We start from the raw sequence: 26,811 nt of genomic DNA, 5'->3' as shown, positions 1-26,811 counted from the left end.
GCTAGGCTCTGTGAATACAACAAATGACACATGAGGGCAAGCATGAACACCTGTTCTAAGCCCAGGGGTGTCCATGCAAGATGCCACATACAATGGCAGTCTACCTGTCCTATCATTATGACATGGCTAGATACCTGATGATCCCTTTAGCAAAACATAGTCAGCATATGCTGTGATCACCCACTACCTCTATGTGCAGTAGTGCTGTACAGAAAACTAATGAACATGGTATTAACCTGGTGTATCATCCAATGGGTCATGTGGGAGGGGTCATCCTCAAGTCAGTGTCCACTCACCCAGGGATAATCACAGAAACATCATTTTCCCCTGTAGAATCACCAAAACACCTCTGTCTCCATCAGCATGCTGCTTGCAGTTGCCAATCCTGTAACCACCATCTCAGTTGCTATGGTACTAATGCCATACCATACTATAGTACTAATCTATGAACCTAATCTATGAACCTATGAACCTATGGAATGTGCCTTGGTTTTAGCATGGTATAACATAACAGCATGCTTGCAAAACTGTTGTAATGTGCAGCTGCAACCCCAACATAACATTCATGTTACTGGCCAGTGTCTACCAAATCTGCAACTCTATAGGTGGTTAAAACTGCCTCTCCCCAACAGATATTGTCCACATTTTTTTATGCCTACAGCAAGACACTCATTTCAACAGGCATGACCTTGTCCTACTTCTGTTATCCACTATGTCTTCCAGACATGCAGATACCTGTAAACATATGGCACAGAGTTATAGATTATATGTGACTGTGGTTAATAGGGTGACAGCTACAGGCAATGGAATAGACTAGTTACACCATTCTGCAGTCACAGCAATAGCTGTGGGGTATGCCATACAATAGATGCAGGGGCAGATATGAGAGGAACAAAAGTCCTTCAAGAGTAGTAACATCCAGCCAAAAATCTGGATGTCTAATTAGCCTAAAATTTATATACCACTTAGCTCCTCCCACTTCCATGTGGTGCAATACTCAGAATCAAATTTAAGTAATTAACTCCTTTGTGGTGCAGAATGTTGCACCTCTTACAACCTGCACACATCTCACATTCCAGGGCATTTTCTGAAAAAAACTACTTATAAAGCATAAGATAATCAAGGCCTTTCTACTGTGAGACATCCTAGATTAACAATATTAGTGTCAGTTCTATTAATAAATCCTTGCCATTTCTAGAATCTAGTAAGTCACTTAAAAGTTAGACCCAAGAAAGGTCAGGACGCAATAAGAAGCTATGGGTGTTAACTGGAAATATGCAAAAAAGGCATTGTAGGATTGAGTAACAAAAATCATGGAAAAATATAAGCATGTTATCAAAGAATCGGTGTAAAATCCATAGACTTTATGAACTGTATTGCAAAGTTCTACCACACAAGGTCATTTATTTTTGCTGATGAAAAGGGAGATGTACAATGTGTGTGTCTTCTTTCTTTAAATTATTGGTGCCACTAGCATGATGGACATATAGTGTGTTTTTTTGTGTACTAGACAGCTTCAAAAATCACATGTGATAAGGGGAGGAATTATAAACATGTGTGAGGGATAAAATCAAGACTGAAAGTAGTGACATACATCCAAAAATAGGTGCATCATGTGCAGGGGTAAATCAGGCCTGAAAATAGGATGATAAGAAGAAAATGCAGTCCATACCCCAACCACTATGATCTGTTTGTTGGTGATGGATCAGAGTAATGTCCCACTGGCTAGGATGGCAGCATACAGCATTCTGCTATTAAATCCCTGCCCTATTAGTAGCCATGTGTGCCTCCTTCCTCATCTGTAATGACTGTACTCTATGCATTTTTCAACCTTCTTGACTAGCATTTGTCTCCATTCATCTCATGACTCTGATCTTAATGCATGCAAATACACTAGTATTTGCCTGTAGTGTGCTATGTGTTTCCGTCTTCCCCTTCAGACTACCCTTTCCTCTTTTCTACCCTAGTACCCTTTTCATTTTTCACCTTTCATTTTTTCCCTTCTCTGTCTCTCTCTCTCTCTCTCTCTCTAAAGCAAAATGTGATCTTATCTTCCAAAAGTTGCCCTTCTTCCTTCTTTCTTCCACACTCCTGTTTTGCCCCTGTGAGTGGCTCTCTGTTTGCTCACTTTTTTTTTTTTCATTTTTTTTAGCTCCTGACAGCCTGACAGGACACCATACACTGCAGCTGTAAATACCTTTAACTATATAACTTTCTATAACTTTCTTTAACACATTGTGCCATCCTGCCAAGGCACACACTAGCACATTCAGCTGAACCACTACATGTATATCAGTCTGTGAGTTCCTATTTTTGTTTTTCACAACACCACACAATGACACAAGGTGGCATGGTACACAGTGGTACTATGGATAGAGTCTTATGGTTTTAGATATTAGTTTCTCTGCACAGATTTATCTAAGTGCATCATTGCTGCCTGCACATTTACATAGACTGAAGAGAAGATAACATCATTAAGGCACTGTCTGCCTCATTTCAGGTATTTAGTGACTTACTATGATTCCACACAATGCTACATACCTGCACAACAGTTATGCACAAGTGCAGCACACTTTTGTGATTTGTGGCCTAGGAAAAAATGAATGTAATGAAAGGTAAAGAAAAAAGAGAGAGAACAGTTTTACATATATCACTTTCTTAAATACATAAACATTAGCTTTAAAATAATGTACAATTTCTAAGCCTTATTGAAACCTACTTGGCCTGTTATTTGCCACATGACATATGTCATTCCAGGTAAATATTTTAGCACTGAATAGCAGAGAATGTTACCTATTAAGCTACACTGGCAAGTGCAGGAGTACAGTATAGAAGCCTAGTTCTTTTGTTCCTTCGTTCACCCCTTTAATTGCAGCTTTTTTGAAATCTTGTGAGCATGATCTTTACCATATGTATAACAACAATTTTAAACCATGTAAAAGATTCTACAATTTATCTAAAAAGGAATATTCAGCCCTCAAATTGTTAAGTGCAAATAAGGACATTATAATTTGCCCAGCTGACAAAAGTGGTGCTGTGGTGATTCTTGGTAAACCATACTGTATAAATAAAATGATGGATATGCTTTCAGGCTCAGATACCTATGCTATGATTAATATGCCAATTGTTCGTGGTATTATACACAGAGTACACAGCGATCTGTTTGACTGTTTTTCAAGTAGATACATCATGAAAGAACTTTTTGAATATTTATTGATCGAGATCCCCCTTAGTACCTTTAATAAAAGGCCTGCTAAAATACATAAATCTTTAACTGACCCTCCCCTGAGACCTGTTGTTTTGGGGAGTGGTTAGTTACCAGAATCAATCTCTATATATGTACACAATATTTTGAAACCTGCAGTAGTTAAATCTGAGACTGCTCTTGGAGACACCCAAACTTTTTTGATGTCTCTATTTGACCATATTACTAGCAAACCATTGCCAGCACATTTTTTGTTTGTTACTTTTGATTTTGTTCTTTGTTTACTTGCATTCCTAATGATGTTGACATTGATTACATGAAGAAATATTTACAAGAGAATACTACTCATTCTTCTGGTTTCATTAGTACTCTGTGCATGCTTTTGGAATTAATCTTAGAGAATAAATGTTTTTGTTTTCAACAATAGTTATTTTCCACAAAAGACTGGCATAGCAATGGGCACCTCGTGTGCCAACTCTTACACCAATATTGTAATGGCTTACTGGGAGACTAGTTTTGTTTTACCAATGAAAGATTTAAGCAAACTATTATTATAAACATCTTGTGGATGACATCTTTGTCATCTGGGAAGGAGATAGACTTAGTTTGAATGAATTTTTGCAATACATTCAGACTGCTACCTTCCTAAAATTCACTATGCAGGCTTCCAGTGAACTGACTAATTTCTTGGATGTTTTACTATCCTTCCAAGATGGGGTCAATCATATAGATGTTTATAGAAAGAGTTGTTGGCAAAACAGTCTTTTGGACAGAACCAGCATGCACTTCAACCATATATTTGACAACATTGTGAAAGTACAATTTCTACATGTCTCAAACCTGACCAGTGATGATCTTACTTTGAATAATTCTTTTAGAATTTTAATTAACCATTTAGAAAATAGAGGTTATTCCAGTGAATTATGTGAAAAGTATTTATTACTGCTTACTAATGACAGATATGGCATAGGTAAACCCTATTTTTCTAATAGTATGCATGGAGAACACCAAGAATCTACCTCTAATAATAATAATAAAGTCTGTAGGATGATATTCTCCTATACATCTGATAATAGGAGTATTCTGGATGTTATAAAACAAGTACTGGCATATCTTGACAGCTAATGAAGACCTCCATAGAACTGGAGGAGACCATCCAACAGTAACGTATAGAAACTGCAAATCTTTAAGACCCAGGTTATGTTACTGCAATGTTGTGTTCAATCCACCTCCACATTCAGTTAGATGCGACACTTTTAGTTGCAGGCATTGCAACATGTGCCCTTTTATGGCTAATGATTGTTTTTTTTATACATCCTAATTCTAATAAAAAAATACACAATGTCACATTATGCTGATTGTTGTACACATGATCATGTGTATTTGGCCTTTTGCATGGCCTGCCCTAGATTTTATGTTGGAAAAACCAACAGAAAATTAAGGGAGAGAGTCAGAGAACATATTTATAAAATAAACCAAAAAAGACACTACTATAGCTATGGCTAAACACATTGTTGATATTAATTTCCAGCACTCTTTTAGGTTTTTAGATTTGGAAATTATAAATATGAACAATAGACTGGGTAATATTAATAGAATGGAACAAGCTGAACAGAGGTGGATAATTAGACTACAAGCAGATAGGATCCATGGCCTCAATGATAGGGTGTCTAAAGCCTTTTTTGATTGATAGACCACTTCTACATTAATATCTTCATTATTTTTGTTGCTTTTTGAGTTTATATACTTGTATGTCTTTATTCATATAGGTCTTCCCTGTTTTATGTTTTTGTTATGTTTTATTAATTCTGCTTGCTTTATTTATTCTTATTCACAACATTTTATGACAGTTTTAATTCTCTCTTTATATTGTTTAATTTTGCTTGACCACATGTTATTCTTGTTCTTTATTTGTATATGTTTTTTCCACCTTAGATCCAGTTGTTCTTATTTTGACATATTAGGTTGCTTATTACATGTTTTATTGCTGTACCATGATTGGTCGACTTACAACTAGGAAGTCTGTTGCTGCACTTGTCTCCTTAGTAACTTTTTTATGTCTTAAAATGTTTCGCTTTTTTGCAGGTATTTTTATGGATTTTTTATGCATTAAGCTCGATCTTAACAGAAGCTAGCTCACTTTGAAAGTGATATATGGCAGTTTCTTGATATGTTTTTCAGTTTTATATGGACTGATTCACATCATGAATTACGCATTGTTTGTTGTTGCGTTTTACAATGTTTGACATGCCTAGGATCTGTTTTACTGAGTCGCATAATGTTCTATTTAACCCAACTTGCTGTCATTTATCTGAATTTATCACAAAATTCAGCATTTAAAGTTTTTGGTTATATTTCATTATTGCTATATGGGCTCATTAACGCATTGTATTATGGACTACTTGTTGATACATATATGATCTTAAGTTCTCAATTTTACGATTGAGCAGCATACAATTTTTTTTAAATTCTTAGCTTGTCTATAAATCTTCATTGCATCTGAGTGTCTGTTCTCTTTGATATGGTATTGCAGGATTTCATATGTCAAACAGTGTATTCAGGTACGATGATGTTCTCTATCAAAGTATTTGTTTTACATACATATTTGCAATCATTTTAGATTGCACTTACTTGATTTTGTTCATTTTGATTGGTATTGTTTTATTTTAAATTTGCTATGCATGACTTTTGTTTTAACTGTTTGAGTAAGCATTGTATGTATAACGTGAAAGCGTTTACAAAGAAAATTATTGCTTTTATTTAGCCCTGAGATGTTTACTGTCTCTCAATGTTTTTAAGCTTTGAGGTTCATTTTTTCGGGGAGACAGCCTAATCCTTGCAACATTGTTTTTATCATTTCTTACCAGAGAAATATTTGCACAAATTATTACAAATTTAGCATTAAAACAAGTTATGTTCTGAATCTAGACAAATAAGTATGCAAACTAAGTATTATGAAAGGGAATATGCTATCAACATTAAACGCAGAACTGGTGACTTTATAAACAGTCAATGTTTTATTTCAGACTCCGCATAGTCTTCATAGTATTGATAACAGTATCCAAAGAAGGAAACATCAGCTTAAGCAAGATTTTTCTACAAAACAATTGTATGTATTTGATCTTTTTTAATTTCTCCAAATCTTTTGGGTTTCTAATACTATGATGGGAATAGACCCCATTCCTAAGTCAAAGTATGATTAAAGTTCATGAAATTAGTGTTGTTTCAATCTTTTTTTTTTCTTTTTTTTTGTAAATATTTTTATTCATTTCCAAAAACAAGAAAACATGAATGCAGGTTATTTATTACAGTGAAGTATTTACAGATTATTTAAAAAGGTTGGATAAAATCTCTAAACAGATATCAAACATTAAAACCAAAATAAAGTATTTACAAGGGTGTCTATTGTTGGCATATAATTGACTTTCTATACAATCGTTTCCTGATTATAATCTGCTACAGTCATTACTCTCCAGTATTTCAGTTACTTTTTGCCATGCTATATATAATGATGTGGTTATTTCAGTTCTTCCTTTAATAGTGTTCATTTCCAATTGCGATACTGCTGACACCATATTCATGAATTGCTTAAAAGTTGGAGAAGCTTTGGATTTCCAGTTTGTTGTAATGTTCTTCCTTGCAATGGCTAGGAGAGTCCACAAGATTACATATTTTGTTCTTTGTACACAGTCAGGTACAGGTGCATTAAACAAAATAATAGATTTGGAAATCTGGAATTTGTCATTGAATACCATTTGCAGAAAATAATTTATTTTATCCCAATATGGTTTAATCAAATGGCATTCGTAGAACATATGTTGCCAGTCTGCTTTTGTTGATAAATCACATCTCCAGCAGCCAATATTTTTCTTAAACATAAGTTCCATTTTACGAGGGATTACATAAGATCTGTGTATAAATTGCCATGTAAACAGTCTCCAATGTAGTGAAAGTGATGTCTGCTTTGGAGAGAGAAGAATTAATTTTTTGTCTCTGTCATTTGGCACATGTCCATTAATTGATCTATAATAATTCCATATTTTGTCATTATTATAAGTTTTTATTTTTTTATTTGTTTTTTCACAGCACTCATAATGTGCCCAGTAAAGACTCCTTCTGCAATTCATATGTGGTTACATGGATTGGTAACATACCTAATATGACTGTAAATTCTTTCTTAAAAGACCTGTTGCTCCAACTACTATTGGAACTGTCTGGGTATCTTTCTTCCACATTGCACTCATTTCTGCCAGCACATGCTGATACTTTATGACTTTGTTTCTCTCTGTACGCAAGACACTGTAGTCACTGGGTGTAGCAACTTCAGTGATCAATGCTACTTTTGTCTTCTTTTCTTGGACCACTGTATCCGGTTTTCTAGGATCTGTTTTTTGAATTGTTGGTAATGGGTAATCCCATGTGATATAAACTTCATCATTTTCTATGATGCATTGTGGCTCATGTTTCCAATGTTTTTCAGCCACTTCAGTAACCATGTTTGTACAATCCCCAGTGCAACACTCTTGCCATATTATTATTATTATTATGCCTTTCAGTATACAGTCCTTTTGCCATTAGTATGTCACACCCAGCAACGAGGTGTGCGACTGTTTCCAATTCGTTTTTACAAAACCTACATTTGTTTGTTTCTCCCACATGTTCAATGGACTTTGTAAACCAGCATGTACATAGTCCACTATCTTAGGCTGCCAATATTAACCTTTCATCTCTTGGTTTGAATTCACCTCTCCTTAACCATTCCTGATCAACATAAGGTTCTTCCAGAAGTTTTCTATACTTGCAACTATATTTTTGATTTTTCCACATTTCTTGCCTACTCATCTGGTCCTTCACCTTATATTCTTTCTTTTGTTTTTTGGCACATTCAGTTTCTGCTTGAGTTTTATCTCCTTCTGGTTTGATTTCCATTCCTGCTGGACGCTGATATGCTTCTGCTAAATTAAGCAGAGAAGTCATTTTAGATTTATTCTCCTCATGTTTCAAGACTTTCACTACATTTGGGTCTTGTGAGGTCAGCATATATGTGTGGAGTCCCACGATTGCAGATCTATACATGTAATCAATTTCAAGGAGGCCCATCCTTCCTTCAGAACGAGGAATATATAAATTTGGTATACACTGATTTTAGAAATCATTTGGTGAGCATAAAGGAAACAAGAAGGATGCTATCTAATATATCCAACACTTTTTGGGGCCAGTCAATCACTCAAAAACTATAAGTTAGGACAGGAAGAGCAAACTTGTTTATAGCCTGGATTTTGTTCCTAAATGTCAATGCCTTTTTCGGAATTAATTTAAGTCGTCTAAAGTATTCCTTACTAAGTTTTATTCACATTTGTTCATGTTTTATTGTTCATCCTTCATCAGTTCCAAAATATTTATACACTCCCTCTTGCTCAAGTTCTTTTATATCACATTCTTGTCCCAATTGATTTTTTCCTGGTGCTGTAGTTTTCCTGCTTTAAAGTTTGCTTTTGCACATTTATCAAGACCAAATGACATTCTTATATCATCTGAAAAAGTTTTGACAACCTGCAGCTGTGCATTCAGTTCTTCATCTGATGAGCTATATAGTTTTAAATCATCAACAAAGAGAAGATGAGAAGTCTTTACACTTTGTTGTTTTTAGGAGCCAAATTGTAGCCATGGCCTAAGTTGTTAAGTAAACAGCTTAATGGGTTTATGGCAAGGCAGAATAGCAGTGGTGACAGAGATTCACTCATATCCCCCTTTGAATTTTTATCCATGGGATAATAATCTGTCATTTATCATGGCTATAATTGTTTATTTGTTTTAGTTACTTAATTGCAAAGTGGTCTGCCACTGTTTCATGGTCACTGTAATGTAGTCAATCAGCGTAGGGTGTATCTTATACATTTTCAAGCACTCTTTTATCCACAAATGTGGGATACTATCAAATGCTTTTTTATAGTCAATCCATGCCATACTTAAATTCTTACCCTTTTTAACGTTCTCCAGTATGGCTGTATTTAACATCAGATGATCCTTTGTTCCATATGACTTTCTTTTATACTGCCCCTTTGTTCTACTTCCAGAATTGAGTTTTCTTCTAAATGACTATAAACTCTGTTGGCATCAATTCCCATGTATAGTTTATATGTCGTCAGAAGGCAAGTTATTGGTCTATAATTTTTAGGGTAGCTTGCAGGTTGACTGTTAAGAAGGAGCATTGTTTTGCCTGTTGTTAGTCAGGTTGGTGTCTGTTCAGGGTGTGCATATAAATAGTTCTTATTCATGGCTAAATCCTCGTGCAAAGATGTTAATACTTTTAACCAAAAGTTAGGTACTGCATCTGTGCCTGGGGTTTTCCAATTAGAGGTTTCTCTTAACTTTGTCTCAATCTCTCTGGCTGTTACTTCATCCCATTTCCTGCACCTTTAAACTTCTTATTCTTTCTTTTATTTCTTCTATCCATTTAGCATCTTTGTTGTGTTCCGCAGGATCTTCATAGATACTTCTCCAAAAAAAAAATTGTTTTTGACAGTCTTTCAATTCCTTTTACCTTACTTCTCAATTCTCTATAAAACTTTTTTGTGTCACCAACAAATTGCTTATTTTGCACTTTTCCTTTATATTTATCTGTGTATCTTCTAAGTTTTTCCATTTGTGCCGAAATTTTTAGTTTGTTATCTGAGATAGTGCATGATAGATCCTGGTCTGTTCTAATACTGTGCATTGCTTTAATCACATCTATCTTTCTCAGTATTGTTGTCAATTTATCCCCTCTTCTATAGTCTTCTAAAAGTGACACATCTCATCTTAATTGCTTTATACTTTTCTTTATTTGATACTTTCATGATGGTATTCAATTTCTCCCCTTCCTTTCCCTCACTACTGTGTGTTCTTGTGGTTGAACTTTATCAGTTACTAATTTAGCAGCACAGTAATATATCCTGTTTACTTCTGTTATATCACATGGATCTCTATGGACAGTTCTAATTACTGCATTCATTTGTTTTACCAGACTTCTGACTTTTTGGGTTTTATTGACCTTTTATAGTCTAGTTCTCTCATTGATCTTAATATATCTATCCATGTCTATTAAATCAAGTAACTCTTCTCTTAGCTCATTTTCTTCCAAACTGAGGGGACATTCCTTGTTTTCCATTTCCTGTGGGGATTCTATAGAAAGTTCTGTAGCATCTTCCTGTGGCACCTTCTCGTCAATTTCATCCTGTGTCATTTGTTGCTCTGTCATATGGGAACTCATTGGCCTATCACTCCTCAGTATTGACTGCATCAGAGTTTCCATAGTTTCCTGTTCCTTTTCTTGCTGTCTGGCTTTACGTAAATGTTTATACTGATTTCCTGTGGAAGGCCCCACAATATCTTGATATGGCACCTGACCAATTGCTTCCTGTTCCACTAGTTTCCCCTTAATTTGGATATCCATTACTCTAGCCTGTTGTGGTGCTATGTGGTGTTAAGTCCGGAATGGTGTCACACATGTTGTTAGAAGTAGCTGGAACAAAGGGCAACCCCTTGTATATTATTTTATATTGATTATCAGTTAAAAAATAAGCAGAAAGATTATATACTAGGTTGTTGGATTCTGCATCCAATGCTTCTTCAGTGATGGAGTGTTGTTCGATTCTATGGATGAATTCCTTCATTTCTTACCCTGTTCCTTGATTTCTCATGTTTTTATATATTTTTTTATCTTTCTGCTTATTCTTTAACTAATGATCAATACAAAATAATACAGAAGAGGTTGTCCTTTGTGCCAACTATTTCTAGCAACATCTATGACACCATTCTGGACATAAAATTGTTTGGTACTTACATATTATCACAACCACAGCTTTTCTGCACTGACAGCATTCTCTGCAATATTCCATTCTTAACTGAAACATTGTACTGCTGGGAATGCTGTCAATGCTGACAGTTTCGTGGTTGTGATATGGAGCAGTGATCAATTATACCCTGACTCTCCTGAAGGCAACAGAGAAATGATGGCCTAAGTTTCTGAAAAGGGCTGAGAAGGCATTTACTGCTCAGAATCTCTGGTTGCATTATGGTGCACTAAAATAGTTTGGTTAAGTGACACCTGTGTATTTCAAACCATGTCGCTTCGCAATCAACACTTTTTCTACAACCATCAAAATTATTTAATCCTTAGACACTCTCAAAGGTGGATGTGCAGGTTTGCTTAAAACATATGCTATTGCAAACACTTATTATCGCCTAAAATTATCCAGGGCAGGTAAACTCCTTATTCACAATACGCTCCTTGTTTAAAAATATAATGGAGGTTCCTTTTTGCAACAGTTGTTTAAAGAAGTTTGCACATACTCCCCACAACCCTTGTTCCTTGAAAACACTCAAAACATTACTTTGTTGAGAACAGGCCTTCCACAATCAACCAACTACCACTCGCTGGTGCCACATAAAACTACAGCTGTGATTTTCAATGACAGCTGGACCCGAGATCAGTTTCACAGAGATTAATGAAATGACACTATGTTGAGCCTGTACAACCTGGGCCCTGTTACAGCAGCAGGTCATGGCTCCAGCCAACCACTTGGCGTTCACTGCAACATACTTAACAATTGTAGCTTCTCAATTTACTCACACAAAAAAAAAATTGGTACTTACGTATCATCGCAACCACAGCTTTTCTGCACTGACAGCATTCTTGGCAACATTCCGTTCTAATGTGAAACATCATGCTGCTGAGAATGCTGTCAATGCAGAAAAGCTGTGGTTGTGATAATATGTAAGTACCAATTGTTTTGTAGAAAAATCATGCTTAAGCTGATGTTTCCTTCTTTGAATACTGTCATCAATACTATGAAGAAGCCTAGTTGTTTTGTTCCTTTGCTCAACCCTTTAGATGCAGCTTTTATGAAATCTTGTGAGTCTGATCTTTACCATATGTATAACAACAATTTTAAACCATATAAAAGATTCTATAATTTGCCTAAAAAGGAATACTCAGCCCTCAAATTGTTAAGTGCAAATAAGGACATTATACTTTGCCCAGCTGACAAAAGTGGTGCTGTGGTGATTCTTGGTAAACTTCTTCTTTTGGCTTTTCCCAGTTAGGGGTTGCCACAGTGAAACTCCAGTCCGCTAATGAGTGGCAGTAGATTTTTATGGTGCCGAGGTGCAGCTTGATGCTCAACTTTCAAGGAAGGCATGCCCATTCAAGCATGTCTTTCGAATGCCACTCGACAGCGGGAGGACATGCAGGCTCCACACAGAGGGAGCTCTAGCCGAGAATTGAATGGGAAAACCTCTTGCTGTGAGGCGACAATGCTACCACTGCACCACCATGGTTCCATACTATATAAATAAAATTATGGATATGCTTTCATGCTCAGATACCTATGCTATGATTAATATGCCAATTGTTTGTGATATACACAGAGTACACAGCAATCTGTCTGACTGTTTTCTAAGTAGATACATCATGAAAGAACTTTATGGATATTTATTGATTGAGACCCCCTTAGTACCTATAATAAAAGGCCTCCCTAAAATACATAAATCTTTAATTGAAATCTTGTGAGTCTGATCTTTCCCCTGCGACCTATTGTTTCGGGGAGGGGTTAGTTAACAGAATCGATGTCTATATATGTAGAGAACATTTTGAAACCTTTAGTAGTTAAGTCTGAGACTGTTCTTAGAGACACCCAAACTTTTTTGATGCCTCTATTTGACCATAGTACTAGCAAACCATTGCCAGCACATTTTTTTATTTGTTACTTTTGATGTTTGTTCTTTGTTTACTTGCATTCTTAATGATGCTGGCATTGATTACATGAAGAAATATTTACAACAAAATACTACTCATTCTTGGCTTACTGGAAGACTAGTTTTGTCTTAACCAATGAAAGATTTAAGCAAACTATTTATTATTATAAACATTTTGTGGATGACATCTTTGTCATCTGGGAAGGAGATAGACTTAGTTTGAATGAATTTTTGCAATACATTCAGACTACTACTACCTTCCTAAAATTCACTATGCAGGCTTTCGGTGAACTGATTAATTTCTTGGATGCTTTACTGTCCTTCCAAGATGGAGTCATTCATACAGATATTTATAGAAAGAGTTTTAGGAAAAATGGTCTTTGGACAGAACCAACATGCACTCCAACCATATATGTGACAACATTTTGAAAGTACAATTTCTACGTCTCTCGCATTTGACCAGTGATGATCTGGCTTTGAATACTTCTTCTAGAATTTTAATTAACAGTTTAGAAAAATAGAGGTTATTTCAGTGAATTATGTGAAAAGCATTTATTAATGTTTACCAGTGACAGACATGGTATAGGTAAACCCTATTTTTCTAATAGTTTGCACAGAGAACACTAAAAATCTACCTCTAATAATAATATTGATAATCACATAGCCACAGTAGTCAGGAAATCCTTCTACTTGGCACACCTCATCACAAAAGGGTTCTCATCCGGGAAAAAAGAGGTCATTGTTCCCCTCTACTTGACACTCATTAGACCCATTATAGAGTACAACGCCACTTTTGGAATGTACCTCACAAGACGTCTGCAGCAGCTGGAAAAGCCACAGAAGTACCTCCCAAAGAGGATTACTGGCCTCAAACAGATGCCCTACACTGACCTTTCAAAAATCTCCAGCTTTACTCTGTAGCATATCACCTATTCCGATGTGATGTCTGCCTAACATATAAAGCTATGTCAAACCCAGAGCTGTTGGACATGCTACACCTAAAGAAATCCCAGTCATTATGAGCTACACACTCTAGGGACCTAAACCTTGTCACCACAATAAACAGGACATGCTGGAGGGAGAGATTTCTGTCCAAGAGACTTCCCATACTCTGGAACAAGCTACCCATCTATGTCATCCAAAGTTCCTCATTAGCACTCTTCAAGAAAAATCTTGATGAGTGGATGGGAAATAGGAAATACACCCAGGGGATCACTTCTGTGGCTTTGCTCAACAGGGGCACAGAAAAATAACTTTCTTGGGTGGCATAAGCCAGGGAACCTTGTTGGCTAGGCTTACTTAGGCCCCTGGGCTGATAACCTAGTATCTTCCTATGAACCTATGAATAATAATAAGGTCTGTAGGATGCTATTCTCCTACACTTTTGATAATAGGAGACAGCTAATGAAGACTTCCTTAGAAGTGTAGGAGGCCATCCAACAGTTGTTCTTCTTTCAGATTTTCCCAGTTAGGGGTCGCTACAGTGGAACTCCGGTCCGCTAATGATTGGCAGTAGATTTTTATGGTGCCGAGGTGCCAGCCCGATGCCCAACCTTCAACGAAGGCATGCCCATTTATGCACGATTTTCGAATGTCACTCGACCATTTGGAGGACATGCAGACTCCACACATCCAACAGTGATGTATAGAAACTGCTAATTTTTAAGATGCAGGTTATGTTACCACAATGCTGCATTAAATACACCTCCACATTCTGTTAGATGCGGCACTTTTAGTTGCAGGCATTGCAATATGTGCTCTTTTATGGCTAATGATATTTTTTTTATACATCCTAGCACTAATAAAAAATACCCAATATCACATTATGCTGATTGTTCTACACATGATCTTGTATATTTGGCCTTTTACATGGCCTGGCTAGATTTTAGATTCACAAAACCAATCGAACATTAAGGGAGAGAGTCAGACAGAGAACATATTTATAAAATAACAAAAAAGACACTACTATAGCTATGGCTAAACACATTGTTGATACTAATTCCCAGCACTCTTTTAGGTTTTTAGTTTTGGAAATTATAAATATGAACAATAGACTGGGTAATATTAATAGAATTGAACACGCTGAACAGAGGTGGATAATTAGACTACAAGCAGATAAGATCCGTGGCCTCAATGATAGCGTCTGTCTAAAGCCTTTTTTGATTGATAGATTTCCACATTAATATATTCAGTATTCTTATTGCTTTTTAGGGTTTATATACATGTATGTCTTTATTCATTATATGACTTTCCGGTTTTACATTTTTGTTAGGTTTTATTAAGACTGTTTGTTTTATTTATTCTTATTCACATCATTTTTATAACAGTTTTATGTCTCTCTTTATATTGTTTAAATTTTGCTTGACCACATGTTATTCCTGTTCTTACTTTGTATATGCTTTTGCTCCTTAAATCCATTTGTTCTTATTTTGACTTATTAGGTTGCTTATCACATGTTTTACTGCTATACTGTGATCAGTTAACTTACAACCAGGAAGTCTGGTGTTGTGCTATTAGTGACTTTTTTACTTCTTAAACTGTTTATATCTTTTTTAAGGTATTTGTATGTATTTTTTTATGAATTAAGTTAGATCTTAATAGAGGCTAGCTCACTTTGAAACTGATATATGGCAGTTTTTTGATATGTTTTAAATTTTATATGGACTGATTTACATCATGAATTATGCATTGTTTGTTGTTGCATTTTACGATGTTTAACATGTCTAGCATCTGTTTTACTGAGTCACATAATGCTCTATTTAATTCAGCTAGCAGTCATTTATCTTTGAATTTTTCACAAAATGCAGCATATAAAGTTTTTGGTTATATTTCATTGCTGCTATGGGCTCATTAGCGAGTTGTATTATTGATTACTTGCTGATACATATACAATCTTAAGTACTCAATTTTTTAATTCTTTTCTATAAATGTTCATTGCATTTGAGTGGTTGTTCTCTTTGACATGGTTTTGCAGGATTTCATATGTCAAACAGTGTATTTAGGTGCGATGATGTTCTTTGTCAGAGTATTTCTTTTACATACATATTTGCAATCCTTTTAGACTGCAAATGTCAGTGTGATGTATCTGATTTTGCTCACTTTTGGTTGGTAATTTTTTATTTTAAATTTGCTATGCACGACTTTTGTTTTAACTGTCTGAAGAAGTGTTGTATGTACAACGTGAAAGCGCTTACAAATAAAATTATTGTTTTTATTTAGCCCTGACAAGTGTGCTGTCTCTCAATATTTTATGCTTTGATTTCTCTGGTAAAATCAGTGACTTGTGATTCCTAAAATCTTTATATCGATGTCGGCATACTGTTACCTTTTTATTTGACTGAGCAAAACGGGGTTGTAGCATAAATAGCAGCAGATGAGAGCTCTTGTAACAGTACTGAAAATTTTACAAAATATACATAAAGAAAATTATTAATACATTAGCAACTGAATATATGTGAAGTATAATGTTTTTTATTTTTATATAGTTTGATTACTTGTATATGAATGTAAATTTGCCTATGTCATAAGTGATAATTCAGTAAAGGTGTTTGGAAAAAAATGAGTGAACATACAGTCACCATACATTCACCATATAACTGTCAAAAATGACTTATTTATTTTCCATAAATGTTCACAATAATGTTTTTGTATCTTGGGAAATTAACATATTAGACACATGGCACTGGTGGCATTTTTATTCATTCAAACTATAAGCAGTTCCTTTGTGGATTTTTTTTCTGAGCTAATTAAAATGTGAAATTATACTCATTCTCATAAATAAAAATATAAACAGCACTCTTCTCTCAAGCTGAAAGCTGCATGCAGGCAAGTAACACTTTGATATTGCATCAACAAAAATTTCAGTCAATTCCACACAACAGCTTGAGTCACTTGGGTTTAGAAATAATGCATAATACCTCTATAAGGACAAACAAATTGCCATCAATATTTTCATTGCAGAGCATGTGCTGAATTGCTCTCACACCTAGCCCTTTCATATGTCATATATCTTTAACAGTCACATTTTAAGAAGTTTGCTTCACACAATATGTATGCCACAAAATTGCTATAGGTCCTATGAACTCTGCTTATATTTATTTACATTTGACTACTGGGTTGGAGCCCATTTTCGGCAGAGGCCCAGGGAGAAAAGCTCCACAGTATTACACATTTTAAGAATAATTGTACATTCTTTAAATATAATACAAACACAACTACATTGATTAAGAATAGATACAATTTATATGACAATGATTTAATAGTTAGAGAAATTTCAGTCAGCCTATAGAAAATGTAAAGGTAAGTTTCCATAATTCAAACAGGAATTGCAATACAGAGTGAGAGAAAAGCAAGCTTATGGTATATTTAGAAAGATACTGTTACCATCTCAAGCATAATTTACAAGGGGGGCCATTTCATTATCCTTATAGTCATACTATTCCCACTGTCAGGGATTAAGGTGTTGACATGTAACAGCAGTGAAGACATGAAGCTTTGCTTTAGCACCTTCAGTGGCTTCTGTTTTTGTATTTGATTTGGAGTACTTTGAATAAAGTGATTTACTTTTTCTCCAATTTGTTACAGAAATCAATCAGCTTCGCTTCCTCAAGATAACAGATTACTTAATACAGGTTGCAACATTAACAGCACACAGCATTTTACAAGGGGCAAAATTGTCTGGTTGTACACTTTAAGAATTTAATTGCTTTTTATACGTAATGAAATTATGAAAATGATTTTAAGAATCATCATAGCAGAGATGTTGTTAGGAAGACGGGAGAGGGACATTCAGAATATGCATGAAAATTGTGTTTTGCTTCATGAGATAATACAAGAGTACTTTTGCAGTTCTGTGAAGCTGTACTAAAAATGTGTGAGATGTATAATGTAATATGACAGATTTTAGAAAATGTTTGATGCAAGCCCCTCAATGGGACTCTTAAAAGTAACCTACCTTGACCACAAAGGCCTTCTAAATATAACCTAAGAAACAAGCTGTGACATTGCCAGCCCAGCTATCTGGAATTTTGTAAATAATTCTATGTCATTTATGAATATTGATATGACTTATACAGAACTGTATGTTATGAACTGAGCTTCAATGATGTGTCCACAATGTACCCTACTGGAAAAGAACAGAAATGTATATAAACTATATACCTGTGCAAAATATGTTTTAATAGTAGAAGCTGGAACATGCAGAGTTATCTTACAAAACTTCAAGAAAATAAGCTGAAATTGTTTTACAACTGTGTTATCTCTCAGTTTCAGTGAAACTGACACAATGCCTAGAGGTAGAGATTTTTGCATTGTCTTGAAACAGAAATAATTACTAGATTTCAAATGTAAAAGCATTTTATTGTTTTACGACTTCCATGTTCTGCAAACTTCTGAGATATGTACTTCTCACACAGTGATGTTAAAATTCTTAGTTTCTGTTAGCCTGGGAACTGAAGGCAGGTGACAAAGAGAGATGTCATCCAGGCTAGCCCAGCAGTAATATGAGATATAATTTAAGAACTCTCTCAGAGAGAGAGAGACTGGACATTTTGTATCTTGTCTTGGACCTAGATACATCCATTCAGCACATCTGCACTTGCCTTGCTAATAGTAGGTAACTAGGGAAAAGTAATTTCTCTTAGATATAGATAGAAATATAGTAAAGATTAGTTTAGATGTTTTCTGTATTTATTTGAGACTGTCCTTCAATGTTGTTTTAAAATATTTCCTGTGATTCTGAACTTGGAAGTAACCGTGTTGATTGAGTATTGTCTCGTTCTTTTAGTATTTATTATTAAATATATTTAAACCTATTTTTGTGGCTGATATTTGTGAGATGTGTTTATGCTCTTAAGGTACTTGCATATGTATTTGCTGACACTGTATAGGCCACTCCAATAGCCTTGCTCTTGGTCACACACAATTTGGATAATAGTACATTATACAGTATGATTGTTCACCCTTTGTAAGGATCTTAAGTAGCTGATAAGTAGGGGGTGGTGGCAGTGACAACTATCTTATAGTCTGAGCAGAAGGAGGCATAGCTAGTAAGCCTGTGCCAGCCTTCCCCAGGAGTCTGTCTGTTTGTATATAAATCAAATCTCAAAGTGTGTATGTGTCAGCTACTTGGGTAGGGATACAAAGCACTGGTTGGACAGAGAGATTGCTGGAGATCTTGGCTTAACTCCTCATCTGAGATCTTAATCCTGTAGCTGTGCTAATGGGGAGTCTTATTGGGTATCTGGAGAAAGAGGGAGAAACCAACCCCCAGACTGACTGTGATCTCTGTGTGCTCTTAATGGAAATTGTACTGTACTTTACTGTGTGTGTACTTGTCATCCTCCCATTGTGTATGTCCCTTACTCTTGCCAATGGTGAGAATTGTGTCTTCCTGATTACTAGGCCAGTGCAGGAGCATCACACAAGCATCCTCAGCAACCTCACAAACACAGGCAGCACCCACCAGGAAACATACCTTGCAGAGTCACACTGGCTCACATCAAAAAAACATAAGACAAGCCTCCACACCACCCCATATCCTTGTTATTGATGACTCTGTATTGAGGCACACTGATAACACTACTCACCAAGCTGTTAAAGAAGAGTGTTATGGTCAGTTGCCTGTCGGGTGCCAGGATTCACCACATCATGCCTTCACTCACATCCTTGCACTACAAGTTCACACATGACACAGTCATAGTGAACATGGGCGTAGATAGTTTGATATATGCCTCCTTGTACTATATGAAGGCAAGCATGTTGGAGCTCTCTGAATATATAAATGAGACAGATATGAACCTAGCCTTGAGTAGCATTCTGCCATCACCAAGAATAATGTGACAATACAAAGAAAAGATTACTAACTTCAAAAATTGCACTTATGCCCCCAAGGCTTTTGTATATTGGATAAATCATTGTTTATGCCATAGTCCCTTTATTAAGCAACATCAGTATCCTAGAGCTTCCAACATAATAAAAATAGAATCCAGATAACATAAACATATTGCTGATTATTAGGAGCTTTAACAAAAAAAAAAATGCTCTCTACAAATATTCCTTATCCTGTAACAGACTGATACATATGCATCATCATGCAGACCTGGTTCAAGACCAGTGAGTACACTCCATCAATGAAAGGTTTTAGACCAATGAGAGCACTCCATCAGTGCAGGGTATAACACCAATGTGGGCACTGCATCAGTGCAGGGTTTAAGACCAATGAGAGCACTCCATCAGTGCAGGCTATAACACCAATGAGGGCACTGCATCAGTGCAAGGTTTAAGACCAATGAGAGCACTCCATCAGTGCAGGCTATAACACCAATGAGGGCACTGCATCAGTGCAAGGTTTAAGATCAATGAGAGCACTCCATCAGTGCAGGCTATAACACCAATGAGGGCATTGCATCAGTGCAGGGTTTAAGATCAATGAGAGAACTCCATCAGTGCAGGCTATAATACCAATGAGGGCACTGCATCAGTGCAGGGTTTAAGACCAATGAGAGCACTCCATCAGTGCAGGCTATAACACCAATGAGGGCACTGCATCAGTGCAGGGTTTAAGATCAATGAGAGCACTCCATGATTGCAGGATTTCAATGCCTACCACATGTTCAGGCCCACCACAAGGCAGGGGTATCTCAAATTCTTTAAACAAAATCACTTTCACACTCAGTAGACAACCTAACAAATATTGAACTCCTCCATAACAAAACCTCTTATCATGTCACAGTTAGGACCCCCCCCCCATATGTCTCTCTCAGCCCATACCTCCTACCGAAATAGTAGGAATTCCCTATGCATTAAGCCAAACACTATACTCCCAGGTGACTTCAAATACCTCTGCATCATTAGGGAGACTTACATATCCTCAAATACGCATGCCCAGACATTTCTCTACTCCATCAATGCAAACTCTCTGGACCAGTCAGTCCGCACTCCTACCAGGGGTAATAAATCCTGGAATTGGTCCTTACAAGTATGGGGCAGCTTTGTTCCCCACCAAATGTAACTTCATCCTTGCTTAAATTGGACAGCAAATCAGTTGCATTCATCATAAGGATAAGGTAGGAAGGTTATTCCAATGCCCCAGCATTTAGTGATTATGCTAAGACTAATCTACTAAAACTGAGTTATCTTCTTTTTCTTTCGGCTTTTCCCAGTTGGGGGTCACCACAGCAGAACTCCGGTCTGCTAATGATTGGCAGTAGATTTTTTCGGGTACCGAGGTACCAGCTCGACGCCCAGCCTTCAGCGAAGACACACCCATTCTACGCATGCCTTTCGAATGCCACTCAACCGCGGGGAGGACATGCAGACTCCACACAGAAGGTGCTCCAGTCGAGAATCGAATGGGAGAACCTCTTGCTGTGAGGGAACAAAAGTACTGCTGCACCACCACGACTTCCACCTACTAAAACTGAGTTATAACATGGCTAAATTCAAAATCATATATTAACATGATGACCACACTGCTTAAATTAAATCCTGTACCACCAAATTCTATACGCATGTATATAGCTGCATAGATACAGCTGTACCCCATTAAAGTAAATATAATGCCAGCTTTAAAAGTAAACCTCTGTGAAAGAACCCTGATAGGCTGTATAGTAAAACAAAAAACCTCATTGCATGCAAACATAAGTTTAATTTATGATGACAAAATGCTCTTTCTAAACTTAACAGTGAACTCTGGACCTAGATTAAATCACCTAATGCCAGATACAAGGTAAAAATAGCCTCCTGGGTTCAGGATAACCACAAAGCCATCTTAACCATGTTAGAAAACTCAGAAACAATTCCCAGCACTGTGCAGAGTTAACAGTAAATGACATCACATATTCAGAACCAGAAGACATAGCCAATCAACTGGTGGACAAGTTTAGCTCAAATGTTACCATCTTCTCCCCTACTTTATTCTCAGAGCACGCACATCTACACCCCATCCTACAAACCTCCCAAGAACAAGTCCTCTTGGCACTATCAAGACCAAGAACACTACTTAAAAGGAATCAGATAACATACCGGGCTGCCTACTGGCCAGCCTAAAACAAGACTTGTCAGATCCTCTCGAGAGGCTATTTAATATCAGCCTTCAAACAGCCTTTGCTCCCGACGAAGAGCAAAGAGCAACAGTCATCCCCTTGCATAATGGTGAGTTGTCAATAGAGCTGAGTATTTATAGACCCATAAACCTGAGAAGCCTCATCTTTAAGGCTCCTGAACTAATAAATATGGACATAGGTAACCTGCAAACTTTTGATTCAAGCAGTTTGGATTTGTCAAGGGCAGATCCTACCTACTTAACCTGGCTAACTTCTTTGAAGAGTTTACTGAAGCCATGGATGATGGCAGATCTGTAGACACCATGTATCTAGACCTTGCAAAGTCTTTGACCACGATTCCATAATCGGGTATCAATGAAAACTTTCCCTGTTAAATATAAATCCCTATGCAACTAATTTGATAGTTAACTGACTCATAAATAGAACCCAGGAAATTAGGGTTGGCAGGTCTACCTCCTCCAAGAGACTGGTTACTACTGGTGCATCCCAGGGTTCAGTCATTAGGTCACTCCTCTTTGGCATTTACATCTTTAAGATCAAAGCAAATTTTAAGGGTTTATGAATGACCACGTTTGCAGATGACTGTAAACTTGGTGCCATCATTAACTGGCAAAGGACAACAAAATATGTGAAGAAGGCCTTTCTCAAGCAAATAGCTGGTGTCAAAACCATGGACTAAAATGAAATGCCAAGAAGAGTATAATAGTATACTTTACAACCCAACTGAAAGTTGATTCTGTAGTCGGAGATCGAGAAACGTGTTTAGACAATGGACTGTCCTTTGATCACCATGCATCCACTGTAATTTGAAAGTCCTTTTTCATCACACAACTTATATATAAAGACATTGAACCCAGGTCTAAGGATATAATCATTCTACTGCACTTGGCTCTCATTAGGCCAATAATTAAGTATGATGCCACTTTCGGTATGTACCTTTCCAAACATTTAGCACAACTGGAAAGATGACACAGCTTTCTCTCTAAAATAATCAAGGGTCTAAATTATAAAAACTATGCAGACTGTATCAAAGCCTTATCCTTCATCTCGGTATTATATATGCTGCTAAAAGGCAACCTTTGTCTTGTGCACAGTGTCTTAACAGACCCTATCCTTTCTAACCTATTACACATTCACAAGTCCGATGGTAGCATGAACACCTTCTGAAGGGATCTCAATCATTTTTAAAACATAAATAGAACACTATAGAGGTATAGGTATGTATCACAGAGGATATGACTTCTATGGAACCCTCTTCCATTCCATAAGTAAATATCCAAGATATAACCTTGTTTTGTTTATCTCTGCATTACTCATACTTAAAACACAAAGACAAGAAAACTACCATGGGAATGTAGGATTAAGCTTCATAGGATCCTCACAGATCAATAGCCTTGTAAGTACCGATAAACTTATAAACCTGAGAAAGGAAACTTGGAGCTGCTCAGACCCATTTTCAGATTAAATGTGTAATTATGCATGCGTCAATTGATGCACATTGCCTACTTTTCTAACTTGTTTTTCCATACTTGCTATGCTGTCATATTTTCTGGTATATCTCTAGTTATCACGGTTTCATTCTTTATTTTTTTTTATTTCTATTCTAGCTGTACAACACAGTGCCTATTATAAGATGTCTTCCTCTTCCATTTCAAAAAATTTTCAGGAACACTTCGGAGATCAAAGGTTTTCTGAAGAAGATTGTAGAGGAACACAAAAATACTCTAAAACCAGGAGAACCCAGAGACATTGTGGACTGTTATTTAGAAGAAATTAATAAAGTAAGATATGTCACTATACAATGCATTGCATTATGATTTTGTGTAGAATTATTGCTGTTTAGTTTAGGAAAATGGAATCTTCATTTCCAAGAGGGCAGGTTATGCTGAAATGCACCTTATAATAGCAAAGTTCATTTCTGGAATGGCGGTACAAAAATAGAAGATATCACAAATGCCTGTTATAAAGGAAAAATATAATGGCACATATGTAATCTGAAAAAGATAAGGATGGGTATAGAGACCAGCAGGACACCAGGGGTGGTTAAGACAAGATCAGCAGTTGTAGTTTTAATTCTCTAATACCATTGCCAGTGGCTATAGATTGAAACTTGTCCAGTTGTCCAGATGTAAGTGGCACCAGTTAGCTTAGGAACTGATATTATCCCAGCATGTTTACAGGGTTGGGTCACAGGCAAAGTCCACTTGCACGTCTTCCATATCGTAAATGTTGGGGTGTCAAATACCAACAATACCAACCACCCAATCGTGCCCCCTTCTGCACCCATGGTAATGCTTGTTCCGGGGTCCAGAGAGATAGGGAATTTTGAGGTTCAGTGGGTATACTGGAATTCAGCATTTTGACTTTTGTGGAAGTGCGACCGCCTATGACTCAACATAATGATATTAAACCTGTTTACAGCAAGCTGGATGTCCTTTAACAGTGAGTGATAAATTAACAATGTGTGCAAGAGGTGGCTACTATTTTTGAGAAAAACATGGTGTAATAAACCTTCATATCTGCTATCCTTGCTATTAAGACCTAGCAGTATGTTTTCATTTGTACAGTCTTTATAATCACTTCTTCTTTCGGCTTTTCCCGGTTAGGGGTCACCACAGCGGATCACCTGTCCACTCATGATTGGCAGTGGAGTTTTACAGTGTCGAGTCGCCAGGCCAGCACCCAACCTTCCATAGAAGGTATACACACACATGCACACACTCACACCTAGGCCAATTTAGAGTGTCCAATCCACCTACAGCATGTCTATGGGATGTGGGAGGAAACCTGAGCACCTGGAGGAAACCCACACGACCACAGGGAGGACATGCAGACTCCGCACAGAAGGCACCCCAGCCGAGAATTGAACCAGAGAACCTCTTGCTGTGAGGCGGCAATGCTTAACCGCTGCACCACCTGAGATGTGAATACTGTTGTCAGTTCCTACTGGGTCAGGACAATGTTAGCAAAAACTGGTGTACAGGCTGCTCCCATAGCAATTCCAGATGTTCTGGTAAAATATATGCCCTTAAATATCAAAAACTATTATCTAAAACTAGTTCCATCAAAGTCCTTAAGGTAAGAACTTTGGAATGAGTATACCCATGATGAAGGTATAGAGCTGTTCTAGGATTTTCTTTGTCAGCATATAACATTCGCTCATTCCAAAGGTCTTACCTTAAGGACTTTGATGGAACTAGTTTTAGATAATATTTTTTTGATATTTGAGGGACATATATTTAAACAAACATCTGGAATTGCCATGGGAGCAGCCTTTGCACCAGTTTTTGCCAACATTGTCCTGACCCAGTGGAAACTGACCACAGTATTCACATCTCAAGCGATGTCACACTGTAGATTTTATGGCCATTACCTTGATGACATCCTGATTTTTTGAGACAGTAGTCCAGCACAGTTGTCTGAATTTCTGCTGCTTCTCAACAATAGCACCACATTCTTGAAATTCACTATGGAGATGCATACTGATCATATCAGTTACTTAGACATTCAGATCAATAAACATCTTCTCATCCAACATATACAGAAAGTCAACATACTCGAACTCCCTACTCCATTTTGAGAGTGGACACCCCCTGCATCAAAACCAGTCCCTAGTGAAGGGTCAGGGGGTGAAGCTCGCCTGTATGATCAGCAATTTAGGGGATTTCATTATGGAAAGGGATGTTTTATTGGGTATGCTGACAAAGAGAGGATATCCAGAGGATTTTGTGAAACCCATTTTAGACGAAGTCACTAGGAAGAGAATGGAAGGATATTTTTACCCATTGTTAGGACTGAATATTTCTAGACTGTGTGCACCCCTTGAGAGCAGTGGATCAACAATGGATGCAGGGAGGGGTTACAGCCATGGGGTTGATTCTTACTTATACACCTCAGTTCCCACAGATTTATGACATCGTTTGCAAAAACTGGTTTATCTTAACTTGTGACGAAAGCATACAGGCTAATGCACCCATAGCTGTCTATAAAAAAAACACTAGTTTGAAAAATATACTAGAGAAGAACAAAGATATTAACCACAAGCATGCCCTTGGAAAAATGTCCACATGTGGACAATGTACCCAATGTAAATATATATTGGAGAGGGAGAAGGTTTTTGTTGAAGGATATGGTTGGTTGAGATTTTACCAAAGAAACAATTTTGCTACCAAGAATGTTGTCTATGCGGCTGTATGCCAGATGTGCCCGAGATTTTACATAGGAAAAACAAAAAAGACCTTTAGGACACATATATACCAACACACATATGATATTGGGAAATGCAACCAAAATAATGCACTTGCAAAACATATTTACACTTGCATTGGTCATCATTTTAAATTTACAGTCTTGGAACAACTGACAGTGGATGACAGAGGCGGGCCCACAGATTTGCTGCTAGAATTTAAAGAACTTATCTGGCAGCTGAGGTTAAATTCTACAATCAGCCCAGGACTAAATTAAGTGGTTTCATTAACCAGATTTTTGAAATTAAAAGCTGATTTTTACATTTAACATTGAAAATTGATTAAGAAGGATTTTTCAGATAGAACTTACAACACAGAGTCACCTTATTGTTGAAACTGGATTTTAAATAATATTTTTCCTGTATTTAAAAGATTTTTTTACATTTGTTTATGTCTTTTAACTATGAGTCTTGTATATATATTTTTTCATTCATGTACAGCATTTATTTTCTTAGGGAGTCTGTATGTTTAAAATATCTTCAATTACCTAATGAATATGTTAATTAGGGTCATTATAAAAGAGGAAGTTGTAATGCACATTTTTATTCTGAAGAAG

The 26,811-nt window shown here is 36.6% G+C and overlaps 1 protein-coding gene across 1 annotated transcript in view; it reads left to right on the top strand.

Annotated features, from left to right (window-relative positions):
• Window positions 1-26,811, top strand: part of LOC122809619 (cytochrome P450 2J6-like) — a 691,727-nt gene that overhangs the window by 408,155 nt on the left and 256,761 nt on the right. The window contains exon 5 of the mRNA XM_044081252.1: window positions 23,616-23,789. Coding sequence (XP_043937187.1) covers window positions 23,616-23,789 — 174 coding nt within the window. The remainder of the gene's footprint in view (window positions 1-23,615; window positions 23,790-26,811) is intronic.

This window comes from Protopterus annectens, chromosome 8.part0 (assembly GCF_019279795.1).
Source record: "Protopterus annectens isolate FY-2018-M chromosome 8.part0, PAN1.0, whole genome shotgun sequence".
Classification (NCBI taxonomy): domain Eukaryota; kingdom Metazoa; phylum Chordata; order Ceratodontiformes; family Protopteridae; genus Protopterus; species Protopterus annectens.
This window is presented reverse-complemented; position numbering and strand designations above follow the sequence as displayed.